Source organism: Rhinatrema bivittatum, chromosome 2, assembly GCF_901001135.1.
Source record: "Rhinatrema bivittatum chromosome 2, aRhiBiv1.1, whole genome shotgun sequence".
Classification (NCBI taxonomy): domain Eukaryota; kingdom Metazoa; phylum Chordata; class Amphibia; order Gymnophiona; family Rhinatrematidae; genus Rhinatrema; species Rhinatrema bivittatum.
In genome coordinates, this window is record NC_042616.1 from 608,865,594 (window position 1) to 608,891,936 (window position 26,343).

At 44.5% G+C, this 26,343-nt stretch overlaps 1 protein-coding gene across 1 annotated transcript in view; it reads right to left on the minus strand.

The window, feature by feature from the left end:
• CDH2 (cadherin 2) overlaps positions 1–26,343 on the minus strand; it is a 399,350-nt gene that overhangs the window by 132,126 nt on the left and 240,881 nt on the right. The window contains exons 3-5 of the mRNA XM_029591171.1: positions 7,519–7,745; positions 5,501–5,647; positions 2,342–2,497 (exon numbers count right to left, since the gene is read on the minus strand). Coding sequence (XP_029447031.1) covers positions 2,342–2,497; positions 5,501–5,647; positions 7,519–7,745 — 530 coding nt within the window. The remainder of the gene's footprint in view (positions 1–2,341; positions 2,498–5,500; positions 5,648–7,518; positions 7,746–26,343) is intronic.

Here is a 26,343-nt window from a genome sequence, read left to right on the forward strand (position 1 = left end):
AGGTTTGGATAAGTTCTTGGAGGAGAAGTCCATTACCTGCGATTAATCAAGTTTACTTACAGCTCGATACAGTAAAGTTCAGTTGAAGATTTCTCGTCTGTAACGAGCTCGCTGCGCACAATTCGGATGCGTAAGGCAAACCAGCGATACAGTCTCCAGTTTTGCGCGTCCGTAGCGCTTAAAACAGACGCGTAACCCTTCCCGCACCCGGCATGTAAATGAACGAATTAGCTGTATAATGAAGGAATTAGCTATTCCCCTCCGATACCGTAACGGGCACTCAGGTTCTCTCATTAGTAACGCACTGTTTTGCCACGGCGGTAACGTGTTAGTTTACCGCCTCCCCCTAGTAGGAGTTAGGACTGTGAGTCTAGTAACAAATCCATCGACACCGCTTAAGATACTCAAAAACAATAAAACACAATTTAAAAAAAAGCGATACAGAGATGATCGAGAAAATGTAATGATGTGGGACACATAAAACCTGTCAGAAGAAAAAAAAAAAATTTTAAATACCTGTCGGAGGGCTGCGTGGTTCCAGGCGGCCGGCGGCGGCGGGAGCCGGGTGGTCGCGTGTTAAATCTAGGCCGCGGGCGGGTGGGCGCCTGTTCCAGGCAGCGGCGGCGGGGGGGACACGCGTTAGTTCGAGACGGCCGGCGGGTGGCGGGTGGTCGCGTGTTAAATCTAGGCCGGGTCCGCATAGGCGCGCATTCATTCACTGCCGGTGGGTGCTGCCTCCGGCAGCCCCCACCGGCAGTGAATGAATGCGCGCCTGTGCGACCCCTGCGATTCGGCGCTCAAGGCGTGACGTCACGGCATGTGACTGCCTTGAGCGCCAAATCGCAGGGGTCGCACAGGCGCACATTCATTCATTCACTGCCGGTGGGGGCTGCCGGAGAGGCAGCCCCCACCGGCAGTGAATGAATTCATTCATCCAGGCGGAGGAGCCGGCTGCTTTCGCCACCGGCTCCTCCACCCGGATGAATGAATGCGCGCCTGTGCGACCCCTGCGATTCGGCGCTCAAGGCGTGACGTCACGGCATGTGACTGCCTTGAGCGCCAAATCGCAGGGGTCGCACAGGCGCGCATTCATTCATTCACTGCCGGTGGGGGCTGCCGGAGAGGCAGCCCCCACCGGCAGTGAATGAATTCATTCATCCAGGCGGAGGAGCCGGCTGCTTTCGCCACCGGCTCCTCCGCCTGGATGAATGAATGCGCGCCTGTGTGGACCCGGCCTAGATTTAACACGCGACCACCCGCCGCCCGCCTCTAACTAACGTGTGTCCCCCCGCCGCCGCTGCCTGGAACAGGCGCCCACCCGCCCGCGGCCTAGATTTAACATGCGACCACCCGGCTCCCGCCGCCGCCGGCCGCCTGGACCCACGCGGCCGTCTGAAACTAACGCGCGTCCACCCGCCCCCCCCCCCCCCCCGCCGCCCGGAACAGGCGCCCCACCCGCCCGCGGCCTAGATTTAACACGCGACCCACCGGCCCCCCGGATCCCGCCGGCCGCCTGGACCCACGCGGCCCTCCGACAGGTATTTAAAAATTTTGATTTTTACACTTCCTGGTGCCTGTCATTTCAAATGTCATTTGAAATGACAGGTACCAGCGCACCCAGGTTAATGTATAGGCGCTGTATTAAGCGCCTATACAGTAAAATGGGTTACGCGGGCATAACCCTTCCCTACCGCTTTAAAGCCGCGGCATGCATTTGCATGCGATTAGAGGAGAGTATCGGGGAGTTAGTGAAGAGAACTGTGCGTGCGGGGAGGAAGGGTGCGCCTGACACTACCTGACACTACCACACTGTTTCTACCGCGGCCTTACTGGATCGACCTGTATGGTAATAGCCACTGCTATTAATTGCATCAGTAGCATGGGATCTACTTAGTGTTTGGGTACTTGCCAGGTTCGGCCTCTGTTGGAAACAGGATGCTGGGCTTGATGGACCCTTGGTCTACCCAGCATGGCAATTTCTTATGTTCTTATGAGGTAACATTTAAATAGTTGGAATCTCCATTTCTCAAAATTAGAGCAAATGTCTACCTGAAACCCTTAATGTTTATAGCAATAAAACAAAAAATACTTGAAATAAAGGACTTTGGAAGACATGCTTCTTTGATTTTAAAGATAACACTCCCCTCCCCCCACCCCTGATAACCAGGAAGCACAATTTAACCTATGGATGCTTCTTCTCAAAATGTAACATGGTACAAAGTTATTTCATTCTCATAACATGCAAAGGTTCATGGCTAAATGCAGCTGAAATCACAAAACTTTCAAGACAGCTTTTTCTTCTTCGACCATATTCTAGATTACAAATTCACAGAACACTTACATGGAAAGATGCTATTTGCTCCCGATCTAAAGGTTTTGTCACTGACAGTTGGCCTGTGAGTGGGCTGATGATGAAGATACCCGTTGGAGGTTGGTCCGCTCCTGGTCCAGTTACACTGTACCGCAGTGACAGGCTTGAATCACGATCAGACCTAATCTAATTAGCATTAGAAAAAAGAAAAAAGCGTTAAACCACCATGTAAGACATTCCAATTTGGTGCAGCTTAATGACATTTACATAATTTTAGCCCACAATAAGTCAAGTGGATAGAGTTATATATCTTAGCAATGTTAAGACTTATTTGTAAACCTGTCTACTACAGGTTCAAATCCTCATAGTTTATTGGATCAGTCCCTCATTCTTTCCAGAAAAATAAAATGAAAACCAAGTAATAACTGTACTTTTTTGCAAGCATGTTGGAAAAGGTGATAAAAGAACCATAACATTATTAGTGCCAAAAATAGTGACTTGTCAAAGGACAGGTTAATCTTTATCCTGAAACATAGCTTAGTCTAGTTTCTTTCCTTCCTGTTAAACCTTTAAAAATTCATTAGTAGAAGGGCCTGTCAAAAATGAAAGGCAAAATAGGCAGGTACATGCAGAGACTCTTCCCAATCTTCCTCATACATCCCTGAGAATCCACCATCCCTCAGGCTCACATTCAATTTGTGCATACTTTTCTCAGCAGTTAGAAGTATACACGCCTACAGGACTCTGTTGGAAACATGGGGTGATTGCATGCACTGATGTTCGCACCTGTGGAAACGCATAAAAGGCAAACCTGATTATAATCATATTTCCCTTTTAATTCCAGTTCCTAAGGGACAATGAGACTCTGAAATCTCATTCAAGCATCATATGGCCTGAAAAGGCAGCACAAGTATGATATTTTTGAGTGTCGCCACAAAATTGGGTAAGAACCTGGGTAATTGCCAGGTTCTTGTGGCCTGGTTTTGGCCTCTGTTGGAAACAGGATGCTGGGCTTGATGGACCCTTGGTCTGACCCAGCATGGCAATTTCTTATGTTCTTATGTACATCTACGGGTCAATTTTGGGTGGGGAACCAAGAGGAGAGCCTAAGAAACCGGATCCAGCATCAAATGGCCCAAAAAGGCAGCAAAAATATACATTCCTGAATGTGAAGGACAGAGTAACCAACACACAGAAAAGTTAGAGAGATTTTGCGATGTGCTCTATGAAGGTAATTTTCAAAGAGTTCCACGCATAAAAATGAGCATTTACGTGCACAAGTAGCCTGTACTCACGTAATCACTATTTTAAAAAGTCAAAATTGTGTGTGCACTTTAGGTTTCACACACACATATACAGGCATAAAAAGGGGTGATCTAGGGTTGCTCCAGGGCGAAGCTAACAGATGTGAGTGTAAGTTGCTAGTTTTATGAGAGACTTATATGCGTACATTTGGCAACTTATTCGCTCAATTTTACACCTGCTAATTATCTTGCAAAATTGATAATTTGTTGTGTAGTAATGGCTAGGTGGGAGATCTGGGTGAAGTGGGGGCATTTCAGGTTGAAGAAGCAAGAGTGTCTCGATGACCTGGAGAAGGAATGGGCAAACTGATGAAATAATTGGTAAACTGGTTAATTTCAAATACGCGCATGCGTTTTAAACATATGCTGACATGTGCGTAAACTGGGTTTTACTAAAGTTCTATTTTATTTTACGAGTAAAATACACACGTATTTTTAAAATATGTAGGAAAAGTATGCGCTTTCAATGTATTGCATATATTTGAGAGTAAGCATACATACAAACGTGTCCCAGGGTAAAGATATGCGTATTTATTAATATATGCGTATCATATACGTGCGGGTCATAAAATACTACCGAAGATCTACACGTGGCCATATTCACGCATACATGCCACCATGCGTAGTTTCTAAAAGTTATCCTCCATGTTATACCAAAAAAAGGGAACACATCACCCGACTCTTCAGAACCTACACTGGCTCCCCGTCAAATTCAGGATCCTATTCAAGGTACTCACGATTATTCACAAATCCATCCACAACCTCACCACTCTCAACACTTCCACCCAACTAAAACCACATATCTCTTCCAGACCAATCAGGAGTGCCTACCAAGACACCTTGTACGCCCCCCAAGCCAAAACATCACTTCAGAAAACGGGCCATTTCGACTGCTGGTCCACACCAATGGAATGCGTTACCTCCCAACCTCAGACGAGAATCTTGCCCATCTGTCTTGAGACTTAAAACATGGCTTTTTAGCCACGCCTTTCAGGATACCTAATCGTCGTTTTGCCTTTAACTAACTCCCCCTAAACGAACTTTCCAACTAGACAACTCAATTCCACTCCCCACTTATGCTCCTTCGACCACCCCTCCCACTCCCCTCTTCTACTCTTTGCACCTTCGTCCATCCCTCCATTGTCTTCCTTTTCCCGTTATGATTCAGTTATTGCATTTAATTTTATCTCTTGTTGAGATGAGTTTCATGAGTTTCTTGAGTTCGCAGGTTATGTTTAGACGAGTTTTTGACATGTTCTCAACTGTTTTAACTGGCAACTTTGTTACTTGTACCGCCCTAGAGCGAAATTGATGTTTCATTGTGAACCGATATGATTTGTATTTTTACAGGAATGCCAGTATATAAAAAAATAAATAAATGTTCCAAATGTTTACATTTAAAGGGTGGCTTGTAATGCGTCTTCTTTTAGCATATTAAATATCAGTACGCTTTTTTCAAAACTGGGGCCTAGAAATCAGTGACACAGAATTATTCTTAAAAGTGTAAATCAAAAGCAGTACTTAAGATCTATCTTTTCCCTCTAACTGCCGTGAAGGGTGCTGGACTGCTTTGTCAATACCCTTTGAGTTTCCCTCTCCCTGTCTCTTCATTTGAGAGCCGCTGTCATGGATTTTAGAACCTCATTGCAGGACAGTGACGAGTCCATTGTGGCTGTGTCATGAGGAGGAGAAAGAGCGCGCTGTCCTGCATTCCTTCTAATCACTGTTTCACAAACACATGGAAAGCTTACCTCCTCCCTCTCCCAGCCTCAACTAAAGGAACCTACAATCTAAAATCAGTGCTTTGAATACTCTCCTATTCACCGAAGCACTGCCTCAGGACTTCAGTTCTCTTACCTAACATGTCTAGCCTTACTGCGCTTACCCGAACCAATTCCTGAGGGAAAGAGCCTCTTGAGTTTTCTGGAACGTTGATTGGAGGGATGACCCAGTCTCTCTTTTGCCTACTGAGATGACCACCATGCTTGAACTGTTTGGCCGGAAATGAAATTTCTCTGATTTTCTGAGATTCCTTACAATGACAAAACAGAAACCAAAGACGACAACATGAGATATTTGTGGCAATCTGTGCAAAAGGATGCTCATTTTAAATGCATTACTCCAACAGGATATTAAAAAAGCACGAGTCTGGAAGGCTGTTCACAGCACTTTGTGAAAGCAAAGAACATGTGTACCTTTAAAGCAAATCTTTTGTTTAACTATTAAAAAAAAAAAACAAACAAAGCACAGTAACTCCCCAGTAGTTGGATGAATCTGCTAGAAAAATATGGAATTAATATATTTCATGAGCGAGAGAGTTTGACAGCATCACCTACTCTTCACATAGCTTACAGTGAACAGCTGTTAATATGGTAAGGAATTTAATAGAACAACCTTATATTTCTGATTAGTTAGAACTACAGTTCAGGAAATGTGTAACTGTACATTAAATTCAGATCTGGGTGTTCTAAAGTATAATTTGACTTCCAAGAGAACTTTAATACACACTGGTAAGGAATGTCTGAAATATTTATGACCCTATTAAATCCCCCAGAATTAATGCTGTAATTATTTTAAACCTATGTCAGCCAAGATGAATGCTGTAGATGACCCAGTTTCCACACTGGGTATTAATCTCTGCCGGGTGTCAACATTTCTTTTTCCATTCCTCTCCCTGTATCTGCAGTCACCGGAGTCATTAGCTCCCTATGACTCCAGGCACAGCTTTCTCTCTCCCTCTTACAGAGCAAATTCTCATGTCCATTTCTAAACTCTGCTCTCTTCAATGAAATATGTATGGAGTGAAAAAGGCATGTGGTGAGCTGAAAAGGTAGAATGTGCACTCCTGTCACACTGCGGGCAGGCCGTAGGAGTCTGGAAGAATAATCCACTTCAGGATCTCGAGAGCTTCCAGTACCCGATGTGCAACATGCTTCTTCTCATCAAGACCCTTCAGAGGACAAAACAATGCTTTCTTCCTACTACACATCTAATACTTTCAAATTTACTTAGAGGGACAATTCCCCTGCACTCCCTATCATACTTTTTCAATTTTAAAATTCATATCTATACCCACACACACACACATCATATGCTATGCTGGGAAACAGAACATTAAAAACAGCAGAGAAAAATAGTAGCTACTATGGTATCTTTTAGATCCTATTCTATATGTAGTATTTAACGGAGACGAGGCTGGTGGGTTTGATTGTTTTGAGTTTGTCCGGCTTGGTAAGTTTCCACCAGAGGGCATAGACTCGGCCCAAGAGCACCACTACAGACTTGAATAATTTATTCTCCCTTTTTCCGCTAACTTCCCAATTCAGAAACCAATATTGCTCACCAGAAATGCTTTTCTGCTACTGCTGTAAATCAGCAGTTCACCATCTAATAAGCTCAATTGATACATTTCATAGTTTGTACTTCACACGTTACCTAAATATAGTAAAAAAAAATAAATAAATTTTTGTCCATTTAAAATAGACCACTTCTGGGAAAGAACAAATTAAATTAAAAAAATCCTAAAATGTTGAGGCTTATTCTAGAAAACAAACTGCTAACTGGATGAAATACATACATAACCTGTGTTTTATTTCACTTAGTAAATGATTCCATGCATTCCACAATAATTTCTATAACATTTCCTCTTACAAAGAAACTAGAGGCAATAACAATTAGGCACAGCTTTTCTATATCTGCAAGCATCCTCTTAATGATTTTTTTTTTATGCCCAAATGGATCAAGAAGAATCAACAGAAGAAATTCTACCTTATTGAGTTCTAACATTGGCACTGGGGGACTGGGGAGAATTTCTGATGGTGGACCCCTTGAAACAGAGGATGCCACAGAATCTTTTTGACCCCAGCTGCACTGGCACGTGTCTCCCCAGACGAGATACCATACCTTCAGTGACTCCTGCATCGATGGCGCTCTTGCACTCAGCTGCACAACCGCTTGCCACTGCTCTAGAGTCACTTCGTCCTGAGCATAGACCAGAAACTCCATTTCCTCTGCAGGAAGGGTAAATGTCCGGGCCACATACACCACGCCATCCCCATCCACCTGGAAATCGCGCAGGTCACTCGTCCTGTATCTCGTCCTCCTCTCCTCACTGCAGTCAGTAAATTTCACTGCAAAGGAATACAAATAAGAGTGACTACAACCTGCTCACCAAGTCATTTGTGTGATCAGTCAAGCAAGCAGAAAGCTGGCACCCAATCAAGAAAGCAAATCTTGGACCAAACGTGCAGAGAACCATCAGCCGTGAACGTTACACACTGCTATGCTTGTTTTGTGCGAGGCAGAAAAAGAAATTCAATAAACGAACACACACAGAGGGATGTGACAATTTGTTTGACTTGGAATTCAATCAAGCAGATTGCAGCTTAGCTTGAATTCACAGAAAATCTGCAGCAAAATTCCACTGGAGATTTTGCCATGGATCTATGGAAATTCATTGCAGAGTTCTAATGGACCACCCATGGCTTTGCCACAGACTATGCACTTTTTTTTTTTTTTTTAAGATCAATTTGAAGTTCAAAGATTATCTGCTTTAAATTGGCTCACTTGAGTCTATTGGTTGCAATAACCTCTAAAAGGACAAACAAAAAAAAAAAATGTGGCGGTCATGAGCTTTCAGATCACATAGGCCCCCTTCTTCAGATGACACCTGGGAAATATGGCAATGTGGAGGCAGCATTCACAGACACTGGAGGAAGTGGGGGGGATATCATGGTCATGACTTAAGGTTGACACTTGGGGGGCTAGATATTTGGCATGTTCAACCATATAATTTAGCCGTATATAAAAGGGATGTTTAGGGGAATATTCTGGGGAGGGGTCCTGTTATCCAGCTAACTTAGCCGATTAGCGGGTATATCTGGCTAAGTTAGCCACATAACTTTATCCAGCCTTGTGAGGCTGAATAACTAGCTCCTTACCTGGATATCTTCAGAGAGATCCAGCTAAGTAGCACACCCCTTTAAATAAATAAATAAATAAATAGATAAATAAATAAAAGGGCACCATCATGGGCCTAACGGCTCAATGCCCATCCGCTAGCGCTTGTCTCAAGCCCCCCTCCCCCCTGCTTACCAAACAAATGGGCACCGGCACAGGCCTCCACTCCCCCCCCCCCCCCCCCGCTAAAAGAATATTAACTTTATCCCTTCTGCCTCCCCCCAGACATCCACTCACCCCCCCCCCCCATCCAGTTACCTTGCAAATCGCCCCTCTTCATCTGCTGGGATTGCTGGGCTAAGCTTCCAGCGTTAGAGGGGTGATTTCTGCAAGGTAACCGGGTGGGTGCCTGGATTTTTGTTTTGGGGGGAGCAGAATGGATAAAGTTATTTTTTAGTGGGGGGGAGGGAGGCTGGAGGCGCTCATCTTCTTCTACTTGATTGTGCCTTTTAAAGATTGGGGCGGGGGTGTACTGGGTCAGGAGGCCTGCAACTTATTGCTTTTTTTTTTTTTTAAGGTGTGCTACTTACCTGGATATTTCTGAAAACATCCAGGTACGTAGCTAGCTATCCGACCACTCAAATGGCCAGTTAAACTAGTATATTCAGCGAGATGTTTATCCCGCTGAGTATACTGGATATCTGGCTAATTTAACTACGAAAATGCCTACTGAATATTGGCCTCCTGGTGGCCAGATTCAAGGCCTGTGATTGCAGGGTTCTAGGAGGAGTCCTGGTATATGGCCTCTGGCCCAGGATCATCACTTTAGTGACTGGACTAGGTACACTGGGGGAAGGATAAAATAAGGGAAACATTCCTGGGCAGTTTTTTTGTTGAGGGCTCACTGCACCAGATCCTAGCACTGGTTTTGATCAAGCTGAAAGTACAATGCAGCAGTTTCCTCCTGCTGGCTCAAAGGTAAATCACACGATTTGGGATTTATCAGTTGTCTGTTTTTCATACATTGCCATATTTCCCAGGTGTCATCTAAAAAGGGGGCCTATGTGATCTCAAAGCTCCATCCACCTGGGGAGCAGAAGACCCAACTTGGGGTGCACATGACTTGTCACCTGAGCCACCAGGCTGGAGCCTCAAGATTTGATCTTAAAGACATATAACACAAAAATGCCTCTTCAATTGTCTTTGTCCTACTGCAATTCCCCACAGCTGCAAGGTTGGTGATACTGCCTTAGGCCCTGGAGGCTAAATCTCCCCCCTTTCAGAAAATCCATGCTAGGGTTGCAGGACTGAGCGTGCCCCTAAATTAACCACCTGCACTGTAAAGATGGGTGGTGGTTACATGTGTCATAGGCATCTTGATCAAATTAGACCTTGGATACTGCCAAAACTTGTTCTTCACTGATAAAAAGAAAACAAGGGCAGATAAAGTAAGCATATGACCTACCAATACTCTAGGCCACTTGTATAGCTGGGTTGGAATGATTAAGCCACAACTCCCCGGAAACCAACCAGGTTGATAGAGGCCTGGTATCATCCAGCAAAGCCATGAGAACTGAAACCAGATGTTTGTCAGTAGAGATGTTTATTAGTGTTTGCATGTTGGCTCTGGCGACCCGTGGAAAACTTAGTTTTCCAACGGGTCGGTTTTTTTTTTGTTCTGCGATTTTCTTCAAAAACGAAAAACCCACCCCTACCCTTACAATTTAGTTTATTACAACCCCGCCAACCTTCCGGACCCCCCCAAAACTTGCCTAAAATCCGTGGTGGTCCAGTGGAGGTCCCGGGAGCGATCTCCAGCGCTCGGGCCGTCAGCTGCCAGGAAACAAAATGGCGCCGATGGCCCTTTGCCCTTACCACATGACAGGGGCTACTGGTGCCATTGGTCGGCCCCTGTCACATGGAAAGAACAATGGACGGCCGGCGCCATCTTGTTTCCTGGCAGTCAATGGCCCGAGCATGGGAGATCGCTCCCAGGACCCCCGCTGGACCACCACGGAATTTAGGCAAGTTTTAGGGGGTCCTGAAGGTTGGGGGATTGTAATAAACTAAATTGTAAGGGTTGGGTGGGTTTTTCGTTTTTGAAGAAAATTGCAGAACAAAAAAAAAACTGACTTGTTGGAAAACGAAGTTTTCCACGGGTCGCCCGAGCAGACATGCAAAAACTAAACATCTCTACTGACAAACATCTGCTTTCAGTTCTCATGGCTTTGTTGGATGATACCAGGCCACTATCAACCTAGTTGGTTTCTGGGGAGTTGTGATGGGAGCACAAGATGGCGCCGGCCGTCCATTGCTCCTTCCATGTGACAGGGGCCGACCAATGGCACTGGTAGCCCTGTCATGTGGTAAGGGCAAAGGGCCACCGGCTCCATTTTGTTTCCTGGCAGCAGACGGCCTGAGCGTGGGAGATCGCTCCCGGGACCCCCGCTGGACCACCATGGATTTTAGGCAAGTTTTGGAGGGGTCCGGAGGGTGGGGGGGGGGGTTGTAATAAACTAAATTGTAAGGGTTGGGGTGGGGGTTTTTTTTTTTTTTTTTAAATAAAGGTGCCCCTCCCCCTCGTGCTAACCTGAACCACGAATTTTCCTCGTAGTTCGGGGAAAATTTGTTTCGGGGTTTGGGAACCCCGAACCAGGACGAATTAGGCAATTTTGTTGAAATTAACTAATTCGTGATAAACGAATGCACATCTCTATTTGTCAGCAACCTCATTGTTTTGATAGCTGTTTAGATTATGATAAAACTTGGGTGTTAAGTTGTGGGGGAAGGGGTTATAAAATGTTACATTAAGAATGGGAAATTGTATGCTCATCTACCCAAGAGGGTAGAGAACAAACAGAAAGAAAGCAAAACCTGGGCAAGGAGCAAAACTGGTCAAGCTTCTACTGTTGACAGCTGGAAGGGCCTATTGATCTTTATCTGCCAGCATCTGCTATGATTCTATAATTTTATATTGGTACTCTGCCTTTGGAGACGCTTCAAAGCAGATCACACTCAGCTACTGTAGATTTTTCCTGTCCCCAGAAGGCATACAAATCTAGGGAGCCTATTTACTACGCATTTTTGTCCAAAGACACACAATGGAAGAAAACCTTTATTAAACAGAACCCTAAGTTTGCACCTTAAGCAACAGAGGATGAAGCAACTTGCCCAAAGTTACAAGGAGTGGCAGCAGGATGTGAACACTAGATTGCCTGGCTTGCTAACCACTAGTCTACTCCTCCTTACACAAAAACCATAAGGTTTCTTGGTGGTAAGATGTCTGCTCCTGAGGGACCCAGCGGTGATTCCCCAGGCCTGGAGGCAAACTAGTCTGACTCCAGCCTTTTAAACACTTTTTATTAGCATCTTTAACATATATACATTAGCAGACTGCCTTTATTTTCAGAACAGTGTACTTTAATTACTCACAGTTTAGTACCACTTCTCTCAGTACTCATATCTGCATTATAGCTCAGTATTTGGATGAAAATATTCTATAGGAGCTGCCTTCCTCCTGGAGATTTGGACTTGATCTGACTTTCCCCGCCTGGATCCCAGTTCTTATTCATCCCCTGCTGGGCTTCACCAACAGAGCTCTCTCTCACACAAGGGAATTAAAGGGGAAACCAAGCACCTAGACTGGTCTTGCACCAGTTTAAGGTGGAACACAGGGGCAGTGCCTCACATACCACCCACCCCCACCCTCAGCTGGGACCTGTTGGTCCTAGCGTTTTCACTCCTCCTGGATCCCATCCTCCCCAACCCCTTATATCTGTCCTCCTACCAGTTAAACTTGTGGTCAGGGCTCTAGGGTCCCACCTCCCATGGTTACCCTAGACTACCCTATAACCCCCACCCAATGTAGCACCTGCACCCCAGTCCTTTAACCAAGTCTCTTGCTGGCTCAAGAGTTCAAATTCCACCCAAGCAGAACTTCTTGAATTGGCTGTGGTGTTCCCATTGGGGATTCCTCTGGTATCCCCACAGCGCTCTCTGGCCATTTGCCCACACCGGTTGCTGGCTCCTCCACAGCACCACCTTCTGGGCTCTCTGCTGTTTCTTCCTCTAGCTTCTCTTCCATGGTGTCACTCGCTGAGGGTCTCACAGCACCTCTCACTTGGCACCTCACGGGAGCTGATTCTGGACTCCTGGTAGTGTTTGGGCACCCTACATGATCTTCATCAGGACTTCCTGTAGTGCCGATTTCCAACTACTCAATACTGCCCCCTCCTGGGGAGTCTGTCTTATCCTCCCCCAGGGCTTTCTGTGACCCTTCTCTCAGGGTTCTCCACTACCCCTTTTCTCTGGGCTTCTCAGGGGAGCTGTTTCTAGACTCCCAATGGTGTTTGGACACCCTACTGAGTCTTTCTCAGGACATCCTGTAGCGCCACTCAGCTGCTGGGCCTCCACTGAGTTCTCTGCGATGGCTCTCTCAGCTCCCTGGCCACATAGATTCCTCTATAAAGAGGAAACAATAAGAACCTAGCTTGCTTCCAGGTTCTCTTTTTCCTTAGCTATGGCAAGCTCATACTTCATGAAGCTCTCCTTAACTTCCTCTGCCGTTCCAGGACTTTCTGGTATAATGCTTGCCACCTTCCTTCAGCCATGCTTTCAAACTGCTGCATTCTGGGGCTGCAGTCCCCTGGCTGCTCCACTCCAGGTTCTCTCATGGCCGCACATCTCAAACCATAGAATAGCTTTCTTTCTAGAAGACAGCCCTGCCCTGTTCTCATTCACTGTACTCACAGCCCACTCTGGCAATGTTTCCAGGGCCACACCCTGCTCAGCACTGCCTTGCTGCACCAGTGGTTCACTCCCTTTTTTTCCAATGGAAAAAAAGGTTATTATAAAAAACAAAACCTCTGCATGACCAGCATTAACTTGTTTTTTTATTAAATCCTTATCTACCTCCAGCAAAGCTTCTCTCTTTAGTTGGTTCAAATGTACCACTTTCTGGCTGTGCCTGCAACCAGGCCCACTCACAGTTTCCTCTCTACCTGAAATTTGTTTTTCTTCAGTGCAGCTTCTTAGTCACACCCTTTCACAAGCCACCATTCTCTGTGGACCCCTGTGCTCTTTACTTTGTTTAAGATCCACAGGTCCTCTTCACAACTTTCTGAATTCCAAACAGACACTTCCATCTCTCTTCTGCAAACTGTTTGGTCCCCACATTGCTTCTGGCAAGCCATACATACAAACTTTTCTTTGGAGACTGGGCTTTCCTCAGTTCTAGGTTTAGAGAAAAAAATACCATGAATGACACCATATGTGGGACCGTGTGGTGATCCCCCAGGCATGGAGATAAACTAGTCTGACTCCAGCCTTATAAAAAACGTATTTTTATTACAGATTCAATCAAATACAGGTTAGTAGACGGCCTTCACCTTCAGAACAGTGTACTCCAGTTACTCACAGTTTAGTACAGCTTCCTTCAGTACTCACACAGCTTTGTTATAGCTCGGTGTTTAGACAGTAATATTCTACAGAAGCTGCCTTCCTCCTGAAGACCTGGGCCTGGTCTGACTATCCCCTGGATGTCAGCTCTTATTCCTCCCCTGCTAGGTCCTACCCACACAGCTCTCTCTCACAAGGGGAATGAAAGGGGACCAGGCCCTAGCCTAGTCCTGCACAAGTTTAAAGGGGAGCATAAGCGCACTGCCTCACACTCCCTAAGGTATCAGCTTCAGCAGTAGCTTCTGGCGAGATGATGCCTCTCTGCTTCACTTTTCCTAAAACCAACTGCTACAAAACTACACCAAGTTTTACTTTTTAAAGCATTTACAAGAAAATTACTATTTTCTTTAACAGCATCTGTTAGATTTAAATACATGCAGTTAAAAATCTTGTTAATAGACTATAAGAACCCTTAGTCCCTAAAGTATTTGTTCTTCATTAAGGGTAAATGCATTGTCAGAAATGTATTCAGTTAGTCCAATAAAAAGCTATCTACAACTTGTCTGTTGACCCTTAATTCCATGTATCCAAGCAGATTAACACAGCAACCACAATTCTTTTCTCTAGCATAGACAAATTTCCAGCATGTTGACTGCAGTTAGTGGAGTCTGCCAGTAAGTGGCAAGGGTAGAGACTCTAGGGGGGAAAGGTTTCAGTCTGAAACTGTCTGTGGAAGAGACAGGAAGCAGATTAGAGCTTCTCTGGCAGAAAGCAGAGAGAAAATAATGAAGCATAGGATTCCAAGGAAGAACTAGTCCCGATACTAGAGGAACGAGAGCTAGACCAAAGTCGTAATGTTCCTAATATGAAGTGTAAGGAGGTCATAAAAGACTTGTTCCTTACCAACTAAAGGGACAACATTAAAACCCCTGCATTAAGACTATATGTCGAAATTCAATGCACAGTTTAACGCAGTCGCTAAAATTTAACACCCAATGCAGTAAGCAAATGGTACATTAATGCAGCAAGATATAAAAATGTGTATAAACACAAAAATGTGTGCTCAGCACAGGCTGATCCCATATTTTAATTTGGATGGCTGAAATGGCCTCTCTGACATTTTATGTGCACAAAAATCAACTATTTTGACCAAAACAATCTGACCACCAAGATACATGCTTTAATCACCAGCCAAACTGACTATGGCAATTCCCTACTTCATGGATTGTTGCTTCAAACACCTTCAAAGTACAGCTGCAAGGAGCTGACCAAATAAAACCTATCCTAAAATAATTACACCAACTACCAGTCAAAAATGAGATTCAATTCAAAGCTCTCTCTGCTTTGTTTTCAAGTGCAAAAACCACATGGCAGCAGAATACCGATCCTGGCTACTGTTCAACAGCCTTGCAAGAGACTTTCATTCCTCCAAGATGGCCCAAATACCCCCTCTCCGCCTCAAGCTTCTGCCAGACTATCCTGCACTAGACTTTGTGCTTTCAGTTGCTTCAAACGCAAGCCTTGAAACAAGATCCCACTACCTCACCTTCAGGAAAAACAGCCAAGGCCTAGTTCTTCAACCAAGCCTTCCTCTAAGCTCCATCTTTAAAATTGTGATAACTGAAATAAGTTTGTACAGAAGCCACCTGTATCTCTTGACTACCATACTTTGCTCTCATGAGACTGTATCTTCATCTATCACTGGATCTTCTTACTTACAGACTTCCCCATCCTTTACTGAAACTGTCCCCTAATTCACCTGTGCTTCTTTCATCTACTCACTCTCCCTACGTCATATAATGGACTCGTACCACTACTATTCCTTCCACACAAAAAGACAAATCTATTCCTTGTACTTCTAATCTCCTTATGTGTTCCTACATCCTGTTCTCCTATACTGATTGTAACCTGTTATACAATTACAATAGGAATTTAACCTCTTTGTAATCCATTTTGAGACTAACTTGGAAAAAGTGTAAGATCAAATGTTTATAAACAAAATAAGATTTATACACACAAAAATGCTTTTAGCACAGAAAATATTGTGTGCATGTAAAATCATGTTTTCTGCACATAAATCCCAACTATAGGTCCTGGCACCATAGAGTAACACTAGAGTCTGACACTTTACTCCACCTCTGCCCAGAAGTAAAATTTCCAGTGCCAAGAAAACAGGAGTTAAGCCAACACACCTCTCTGTATTTAGGGGCAGAGAGTTATAGTTAATGTCTTCAATAGCATGGGACTTCCATGTGAGGGTGATAAATAGCACGCACAATTTTGCACACACAATTTTACACACCCTTTTCTTGTGTGCAAAACTTGATACATCATAAGTACAGTCTAGACATACAAAAAAAAGCACACACACTGAGGGTGCACTCTGCTGAACGCACCTCATTACATCGGACCCTGAGTTCGTCCACAAACACTTGTGGATGAGGTCGGAGGAAAGGAGCGGGTTAATTTTCACCCACTAGGAGTGACCTGAGAAAGAAAGTCCAGAAAGTTCTTTGGTCTTTCCAACTAGCTGCTCCAGGGAAGACAGCTGAAGCTCAAGATCAGAGCTCTCAGGCCCTAAAGGTTAAGACGTAAGCCTGGAATCCAGAATGATCCTGAGTGGAAGAGAGCCCAGAGGTGATCCTTGTGCGAGGGATTAGCATTAACATCTGAAGCCTAATCTTATGTTAAGAGGTAGATTTACTGTCTGGCGCAAAGGATTGGCAGCAAGACTCTCAGATTGTGTGATTCAGAAGGATTTAAGAGGATGTGTGTGTCTTTTACATAAGTGAAAGGTTTGGATTTCGTAACATCACTTGCTAGTGCGGAGAGTGGATTACTTTCCTAATATGGTGCACGTTTCTTAACCTGTGGGCCCCCAAATTTGTGCTTCTTCCCACTGAAGAACCCAGGGCGCTGCAGCAGGCTAGCCAATACCCTGCAGCACCTAAATGTACCCATTTTTCCTTATCTAGAGTGGGAAAGCGATTACACATTTTTAAATCCAGTTATTTGAAAACCAGAAGGAAAGTGGATTTCAGTGAATAGCATAGTGAGAAGTGAGGAGAAAGGAGCTGATGCAACAAGGTCAAGGGATTTCCAGCATCCCAAAGCCCCTGCAGAAGAGGATGGTGGAGAAATCTGTGTAAGCCCATGGATGCATCTGCTCTCATTTCAATGAGTAACAATCATGAGGGTAAACTTTACCAATTATTGTGTTCATCTGTGATCCTGTTCTGCACCCTATTCCTATGGGAGCAGAGCATGGTACTTGGAACGTGAGTGCCGTTAACTCTCTTCCTCGTTAAAGATTCCTTCACTAAAGAGACAGTTTTCTTTGCCCTTACATGTAAGATGAACAAACAGGACCAACAACTGTTTTCAATGGAGGGCCTTATGGAGAATCTGTCTCTCCACCCCCTCCCCCCATGACAAGAACCCCCACCCTATAAATTCTTTGGTGTGACCAAAACAGCAGGATGGCTACATAATAAACAATACTATCAAAAACAAAACTGAGCATTAGGAGAACCTGGTCAGATGGTGTCAGTGTATAGGATCCTATAAGTGTTTGTTACAGACCCCTATTGGGTGGGGGGAGTAGAGGAGAAAATTCTCTATTCCTGATAAGCTGGCAGCTCACCTAATATGTTAGGTATCTAGCTCCTACATCTTCAGGGCCTACAAAGCCCATAGGAGGAATATAAGAGTTCTCCACTATAATGACAGTTTCCTCACATAGCTTACCCAAGGGTGTGGATAAGAGAGATGTAGCTTGAAATCCCAGGACCAGAATTAGACATGAAATAAATTCATGGGAGTAGGAGCTGCAAGCCAAGCTGGTTGGCAAATCTCATTTTTCATGGAGAAGCTGAGTCTGGGTGTTTGCTCACATCTTTTAGAGAGACCTATGAAGGAAGATGTTCAGCATAACTTGATACTTTCTACACTGTGACACCTGTGGAGGTGGATTGTGCAAGGATTTACTTTCTCCTCTAAAGAAACAAGACTCTGCTGCAAACGCCTCACTATCCTCAAGAGTGTGGCTTCACCAGGGTAGAAGCAGAGCATTTAGAATGTGTGGTTATGAGTTTGGGAAGAGCAAGAGAACCAACCATCCACAGAGTGGTCTAGTCAGCCCTTTCCAGTATAGCATTTCAGCTCAGGTGGTCCAACTGTTTGACCAGTGACTATTTAAGAACCAGTAACCAGGGATGGGATTAGAACCTTCCTCTAGATTAGAAAGTGATTAAGCTTAAAATAAACAAAGAGCGAGAAAGCCTGAGAGGGTATACTCCGTGCAGTACAGAACATGTTTAGATTTCCAAACGCTATGGTGTGCGAGTGCTTCCACGCCTCCTCTGCCTTTCAGCACCCTACCACACACAAACACTTTCCACATTCTTTCTCCCAAGGATTTGGGAGGGGAGAGGGCTGGGGGAGGCAACAGCAGATAACACAGTAGCCTTTTTGCGGAATGCCCACTATCCCGCCTTTCTTACTGTGAGCTGCAAAACAGAAAGCCAACTTCAGCCTGTGCCTTCAGCTTATATGCAGGATTTTCCTGTGTGTAACTTGTAAAAGGACATGAACAGAAATCGGTATCACCCAAAGTCATTTTCCCCTTACTGTAAGGAATGCCTACAAATGATTATAAACAGCCACCTTCAGATCTCTCCAAAAAGTCAATTGCAAGAGGAAACATTAAAACAAGACAGGCAGTTTTAAATGTGTCATACTGCAGAAGGTGATCCTCAACAATGTGACCCACATTTGTCAAAGGCATGTTCTGAAATACAGCAGCTGGATAAAGGCAACAGAGTACGATGTATTCCACAGTCTCAAGCCAGAAGGAAAACCCATTCAAGTCTGCGCCTTTCTTGAATGCAATCATACTGCAAATTCACTAGTTCAGCAGATACACTGCCGCCAGCCAAACTTACTGCATTTAAAAGACAGCAGGAAAATAACCACTTTCATTCTTCTGAGGGGTCACCGCTGCAAGTTCTAAACAGAGGACATTTAAAGCTAATTGTGTGTCTCAAAAGTGCAAAAATCTGGATTGTTACCTTCCTCTGCTTCAGTCAATTGATATTATTCCACATCCAGATTCACAGCCTATTAAGATGTGACGAATGAATCACTATTAGCCGATGACATATTCTTTCAAGAGGTTAATTTATTTTCCATAAACTCTTCTAATTACAATTGAGTATTTTTGACCTTTGCCTGCTCAGTGGGCATACAGTCCTTTCTCAATCCATCCTAGTAGCACGTCCGACAAATATGACATCTGCCGATGAAGAATGCTAAGGCTTGGGCCCCTCCCCTCCTTCTAGGCAGACAAATTAAACCTGAAGTACCAGCGATGGCTTCCAACAGCACACACAGCATGAAGAAAAACAACTGAGAGTTTCTTGGATACAGTACACATAAATCTGTTAGGCACATTCCCAATACCAATTCATTTTACAAGCTGCACAGACACATTATTCATTATGCAATTAAAATATCTATAAAGTATTTTGAGAATACGGTGTTTGCAGATTGTTAACCTTTGTATCAAAAACAAAAATCATTAAAGGAGAAAAGATATAGAGTGGGAAATTTGCACTTCATAGTTCTTGCATGGTAATGATTGCAGCACAAAACATACTGTCCATGTTTAGCATCACTGCTGCTTTACAGTTTTTTTGCCCAGACATTTAATTTTGCTATTCAGTTTGGGGATTTCTGTAGCACAACGGGAGTATTGGCTTGATCACGTGACCTCTTTTTGCCTCAGATCAAATGTAAGATCTGAGTCATCAACCAAGCGTGATCCCTCCTTGGCATTTTGGCAGAGACTAAGAACCTGTAGAGCACAGGGTTATCCCACCCTGCCATTCAAACCCACTGGGGATACAAAACATTTTGAACCCTGATCAAACTGGGAAGGTTAGATCTGAAAAGTAAAAACAGGGAGGTGGGGGCATGTGGGAATAAAGGGTTGTATTCTGGTAGGAGACTGCGGGAGAAAATGAATATTAGACACACACATTCTGAGGATGGTACCTGACACACATCTCGTAGCTGAAACAGTAGAGTTGCTTACCTTTAACAGGTGTTCTCAGAGGACAGCAGGATATCAATCCTCATGCATGGGTGACATCTAAAGGAGCCCAGCATGGAATAAATGTTAGTTTTCACAACTGACTGATGCTCACTGGGCATACTCACACAGCATGCCATTACACCATATGTCCATGTGGGGTCTCTTCAATATCACTTTTTAGCAAAAATGAAAATAAAAGTTAGAGAAACCACCTCCATAGGGAGGTGGGTGGGTTTCTTGGGGACTGACATCCTGCTTTGCTTGGAGAATACCTGTTACAGGTAAGCAGCAACACTGCTTTCTCTGCAGACAAGCAGTCCTCAAACAAGGGTAATCCCTAGTTACAGGCTGCCCCCAACAAAAAAAACAGGGGAACAAAACCAGTGCCAACAGGCACAACAACATTTTGTTAGCAGCAAGCTTTTTTTGTATTTTATTCTTTTCTTATGGGGAGCAGCATGGAATAAAAACAAAGGCCCTAATTGGAAAGAGTTGGGTTCTACACCTCAATCAAATTCTGATGGAGAGACTAGCCAAACCTACCCATCAGCCATCCCTATACAGACAGTAATGAGATGTGAATGAGTGGAGGGAGCTCCACGTCACAGCCTTACAAATGTCTTCCATGGGGACTGATCACAAGTGAGCAGACGCTACAATGACTTGGAAAGAATGAGCCTTGACATGCCCCCCCAGACGCAATCGCGCCTGGGCATAACAGGAGGCGATGCAATCTGCTAGCCAATCAGAAATAATCCATTTGGCAACAGTGATCCCCAGCTTGTATGTATCTAAGGAAACAAAAGGTTGGTTGGACATTCAATGGGCTGCAGTCCAAGCTAGACAGAAGGCCGGGGCTCTCCTGCAGTCCAAACTGTGCAGTGCTTGCTCACCTTGGTGGACATGCGGCCTGGAGAAAAATGTTGGAAGGACAATTGACTGGTTAACAAGGAATTCCAACACCACCTTAGACAAGAACTTAGGATGGGTGTACAGGAAAAACTTGGGATAAGGTGACTATGTTATTAGACCCTGAAGCTAACTGACCCTGCACATCGAAATGACTGCCACCAAAATTACAACCTACCAGCTCAGATACTTCAGGTCATAGGAGTGCAGTGGCTCAAAGAGAACTTTCATCAGCTGGGACAAAACCACATTGAGGTCCCAGGACGTAGCATGAGGACTTCAAATAAAGCAGACCCTCTCATGAAGCATACAACTAAAGACTATACAAAAATGGACAACTTCTACATGGTGCTAGTATCCTCCAATAGCACTAAGGTTGACACTGAGTTAGTCTTGAGACCAGCCTCAGATAAACATAGAAGGTAATCAAGCAGTTTTTGTGTGACCTCCTCCATTTTAATCCATAGGATTTTCTAGTGGAAGCCTCTTTCGAAGCTAAAAGAATTCAAGACACATCCGACAATTCCAGGGGTTGCAGAATCAAACTCTCAACATCCAAGTGGTGTGCGACAGGGACTTGATGTTGGGATGACGCAACCTGCCTTGATCCTAAATGATGATATCTGGGGAAGACTTTAGCCCGATCAGTTCCCTGATAGACATTTCCCACAGGAGTGGGAACCAGATCTGTCTTGGCAAGAAGGGGGATATTAAAATCATGGTCTCTCTGTCTTCTTTGAGCTTCAACAAAGCCTTTGCTACTAGCAATTTCGGAGGATACGCATACAGAAGACCCTTTCCCCAATGTAGGGCAAAAGCATCAGGTTAGTTTGTTGTGTACCATCTGCCTGGAGCAGAAAAATAGGACCCTTCCTGTTGCAAGGAAACATGATTAGATCCACTGCTGGTTTTCGCAGCGACGGAGGATAGGGTTCACTACTCTGATTTAGGGACCACTCATATGGTTGTAAGGACTGACTATCAGCTAACATTCTCCACTCTAGCCAGGTAAGTGGCTCTGAGAATCATACCCTAAGAGATGCCAAGCTCCACAACTGGACAGCCTCCTGACATAGAAGGTACGAGTCCATACCTCCCTGTTGTTGATGTACTACCTTCACTACTTGGTTGTCCATCTGGACAAGGATAACTGCTAGATGGCTTGTCTTTAAAAGCCTATAGAGCATACCAAATCGCTTGAAGCTCCAGGAGCTCCAGAAAGTTTATCTGATGCAACTTTACCTGGGTGGTCCAAGAGCCCTGCGGAATCCATCTATATTTATTTATTTATTTGTTTAACGTTTTTTATATAACAATGTTCGCATCACCTCGGTTTACATATCTACGATGTTCACATCACCTTGGTTTCATTAGTTTGGTAATTAAAGAAAAATACAATGAACAGTTTAAGCAACTATGGGAATATTAATGTGTAATAGATGTGTAAAAATAAAAAAGGAGGGAAAGAGCATAAAAGGAACTAAAAGGAGAACAAAAGGCTGAGAGGAACAGGTAACGACAAATCTTGAATAAGCAGGAGCTTGGGAGTTGGGTGGGAAGCATAAGCTTTGTAGCATGTTAGGAGGGGGTGCAGGGGGAGGGGGGCTGGGGGGGGAGAATTAGGGTTATTGGTAGGCTAGCTCAAGGATAGGCTTGCTCAAAGAGCCAAGTTTTAAGTTTCTTTTTGAAATTGTGTGTGCTTGGTTCAAGTCTTAAGTCGATGGGCATTGTGTTCCAAATGGAGGGTCCGGCCAGGGAGAAAGCACATTCTCAGGTGGCTGCTAGGTTAGTGAGTTTGGGGGAGGTTATAGGTAAGGTGCCTTTATTGGCAGATCTTGTGGGTCTTCGGGGGAGTTGAAAATGGAGGGAGGTGTTGAACCAGTTTATTGATTGATTGTATAGGGTTTTGTGAATTAGGGTGAGACATTTGAAGCGTATTCTGAAGTGTATGGGGAGCCAGTGGAGGTTTTTTGTATGGGGGGTGATGTGCTCATTCCTTCTGGTGTATGTGATGATTCTGGCAGCTGCATTTTGGAGCATTTGTAGAGGCTTTATGGAGGTGGCGGGGAGTCCTAGGAGTAGAGAATTGCAATAGTCTATTTTGTACAGAATGAGTGCTTGAAGGATAGTTCTGAAATTGTGTTGATGGAGGAGGGGCCTTAGTTTTTTGAGCATATGAAGTTTGTAGAAGCAGTCTTTTGTGGTTGCATTTATGAATTTCTTTAGGTTTAATTCATTATCTATGTTGACGCCTAGGTTTCTGACTTCTGTTTATAAGGGTGGTTTTGTATGGAGGGATGATGTTGGGAGGGGGATTGTGTCTTTGTGTTTTGGGTTTAGTATTATTAAATCAGTTTTGTCTGTGTTGAGGGAGAGGCTCATTTGATTCAGGAGTTGTTTGATGGTTGTGAGGTGGTTTTCCCAGGTGTGTAGGGATTTAGTGATGGATTCGGGGAAGGGAATGAGGATTTATACATCATCGGTGTATATGAAGAAGGTAAGATGGAGATCAGTTAAGAGTTTGCATAGGGGGAGCATATATATGTTGAACAGCGTGGATGAAAGAGAAGAGCCTTGTGGGATGCCTTGGGACAGTTTGATGGGTCTGGATTCGGTGTTGCCAATTTTAACTTTGTATTGTCTGTTCTCTAGGTATGAGATGAACCATTGTAGGGCTATGCCTGATATTCCAATTTCCATTAAATCGGTCAATGAGGAGGTTGTGACTAATGGTATCGAAGGCTGCTGAGATGTCTAGCATGGCTAGAATGCAGGATTGTCCTTTGTCTAGGCTTTTGAGGACAGAGTCGGTGAGGGAGAATAGTGTTTCCATGCTGCAGAATTTACGGAAACTGAATTGGGAGGGATGTAGAATATTGTATTTCTCTAGGTGATCTGTTAGTTGATTGAGTTCCCCAACCCAGGATGAATGCATTCGTCATGAGGACAACTTGGATCAGAGAAATTTGCTACTACTAGGAAGTGCCTGAGAGGTTGAATGATCTGGATACTGTCTCGCAGACTGTGAGTGGCCTGAAGCCACTGAGATCTCAAGTTTCATTGAGCTCTTCATGTAAAGATGCCTTGAGAGTCTCATGCAGAGCTGAAGCCACAAGGCCCATTAGGGTCAATATGTGCCAAGTTGATGTCTGCTGACTCATTTGGATCTGTTCCACTGTGGCAATCAAAGTGGCAGCCCTTTATTGCAGAAGGAAAGAAGGTTTCCATCTGAGTTGTGTCTAGCAGAGCTCAGATAAAATCAAATTGAGGTGATAGATGGAGGTGAGACTTGGGGTCATTGATAACAAATCCTAGTAACTCCAACACCCAAATGATCATCCCAATCGATTCCCCATCTCCTGCCCAAGATGTGTTCTTGACCAATCTTCCAGATAAGGAAACACATGCACCCCCAGTTGTGTAACCGTGCTGCCACCAAGGCTACGTATTTTGTGAAAACATGCAGGGCAGACATGGAAGAACATGATATTGGGGATAGGTTTTCCTACTACGAATCTGAGACAAGGTAAAATCTCTGAGTAAGGCATCCTTGAGATCGAGAGAATATAGTCAGACCCCTTTTCTAAAAATGGGGATTAAGGGGCCCAGGGAAACTATCTTTTATTTTTGAGGAATTTGTTCAAGGCCCTTAGGTTTAGGATGGAACAGAGTCCCCCCAGTTTTCTTTGGAATCAAGAAATACTTTGAGTTGAATCCCCACCCTTTTTGCTTTGGGGGAATGGGCTCAATTGCTTCGGCCATCAAGGAGGAGAGATCCATTAGAAGTACTTCCTGATGTGGGGACTGACTCCAAGATGGTCTCAGGGGCCAATATGATGGGAGATCCAATAGGTATAATAAATTTGTACCTTTTTCTAAGGATGTTGAGGACCCACACATTCAAGGTCATACTGACCCATTGGTTTATGTAAAACTGAAGTTTTCCCCTTATCGGGATATCTTCTGGCACAGGTACTGCAATCCTGGCTATGTTTTCTGCGGTCCAGTCAAAACCTCATCCCAAGTGTTGACTGAGTTGCAGTCTGGGACTTAGGTACTCTCTGCTGCCTCAAATGGATATTAGAAGCCGGCTGCGAGCAGGACCAAGAGGGCAGAGGATAATGCCTCCTCAGCTCTGCCTAGACCTCGTGTACCTCCAGGCCATGGAGAACTGCTGTGCTACCGCATCCTTGACCCAATCTCTGAAGAGATTCTTTCCAGTATTATCAGCAAGTTTTGTACTTCTGGACGAAGATCCAAGGCCCGCAGCCGGGTGAGTCTGCACACTCATCACTACAACAGAGACTGTCAAGCGGACCAAGTGTTTTCCGCACTCCAACTTTTTGTCCACTAGGGACTAGAGGATGTTTTGCTGCTTTGGAGGGAGTTGCTCAGCCACCATCTGCGCTTGCCTTGCAATGTTCCACGTGTACTGGTTGGTAGGCTGCTATGCGGCAATAAGTACAGCACCATGAAAGACTTTCCTCCCAATAGTATTCATAGCCCTAGTAGTTTTTCCCAGGGGTACAGAGGAGTTCGTTCTAGATCATTTGGCTTTTTTGAAAGCAGATTCGATGATCATAGACTGCTGTGGTAACTGTCACTTGTCGAATCCGGGAACCTTTCAGACAAGATAGATTGCGTCCACCTTCCTAATTACGGGAGTCATTTATAGGGAACTCTCCCACATTCTCATCATATCTTGTGAATTAGGACTGCCACGATCTTCTGGAGGATGTCCAGAATCTTTTTCCTGAACTCTTCCTCTCTCAGCAATGTAAATGGAATGGCTTTTGCCATTACCCTTACAAAACCTGTAAAGAAGAGGTCTTCAGACAGGGATTTCTATCTGTTCAGCGGAGGGGAGGGAAGATCTGTAGACATCTCCTTTTCAGAGATATCCACAGAGTCATAGCCCTCATGGATAACAGGGATGTGCATTCGTTTGCAATGAAATAGGAAATAAAGGCGATATTTCCTATTTCTTTGCATTTCGTGAGACTGACAAAACGAAAGAAAAACCCACAAAAGTGTGTGGTTTTCCTATTGTTTTTTGGGGGGGGGGGGGGGGGGGAGAAAGGGCACAAAAAAAAAACCAAACCCTAAACCCACCCCAACCCTTCAAATTTAATTAATTACAAACCCCCACCTTCCGGACCCCCCCCCCAAGACTTGCCAAAAGTCTCTGGTGGTCCAGCGGGAGTCCCAAGAGCGATCTTCCCCTCTCGGGCCATTGGCTGCCAGTAATCAAAATGGTGGGGGATGGTGGGGGTTTGTAAATTAATTAAATTTGAAGGGTTTGGGTGGGTTTGGGGTGGCCAAAATAAATCGGCCCGAACCGCAAGAAAATGAAACTTCCCGCAGCGTGCCGATAATGAAGGCCAAACCAAAAGGTTCGGCCAAATCAAATCTCTAATGGATAATGAGAG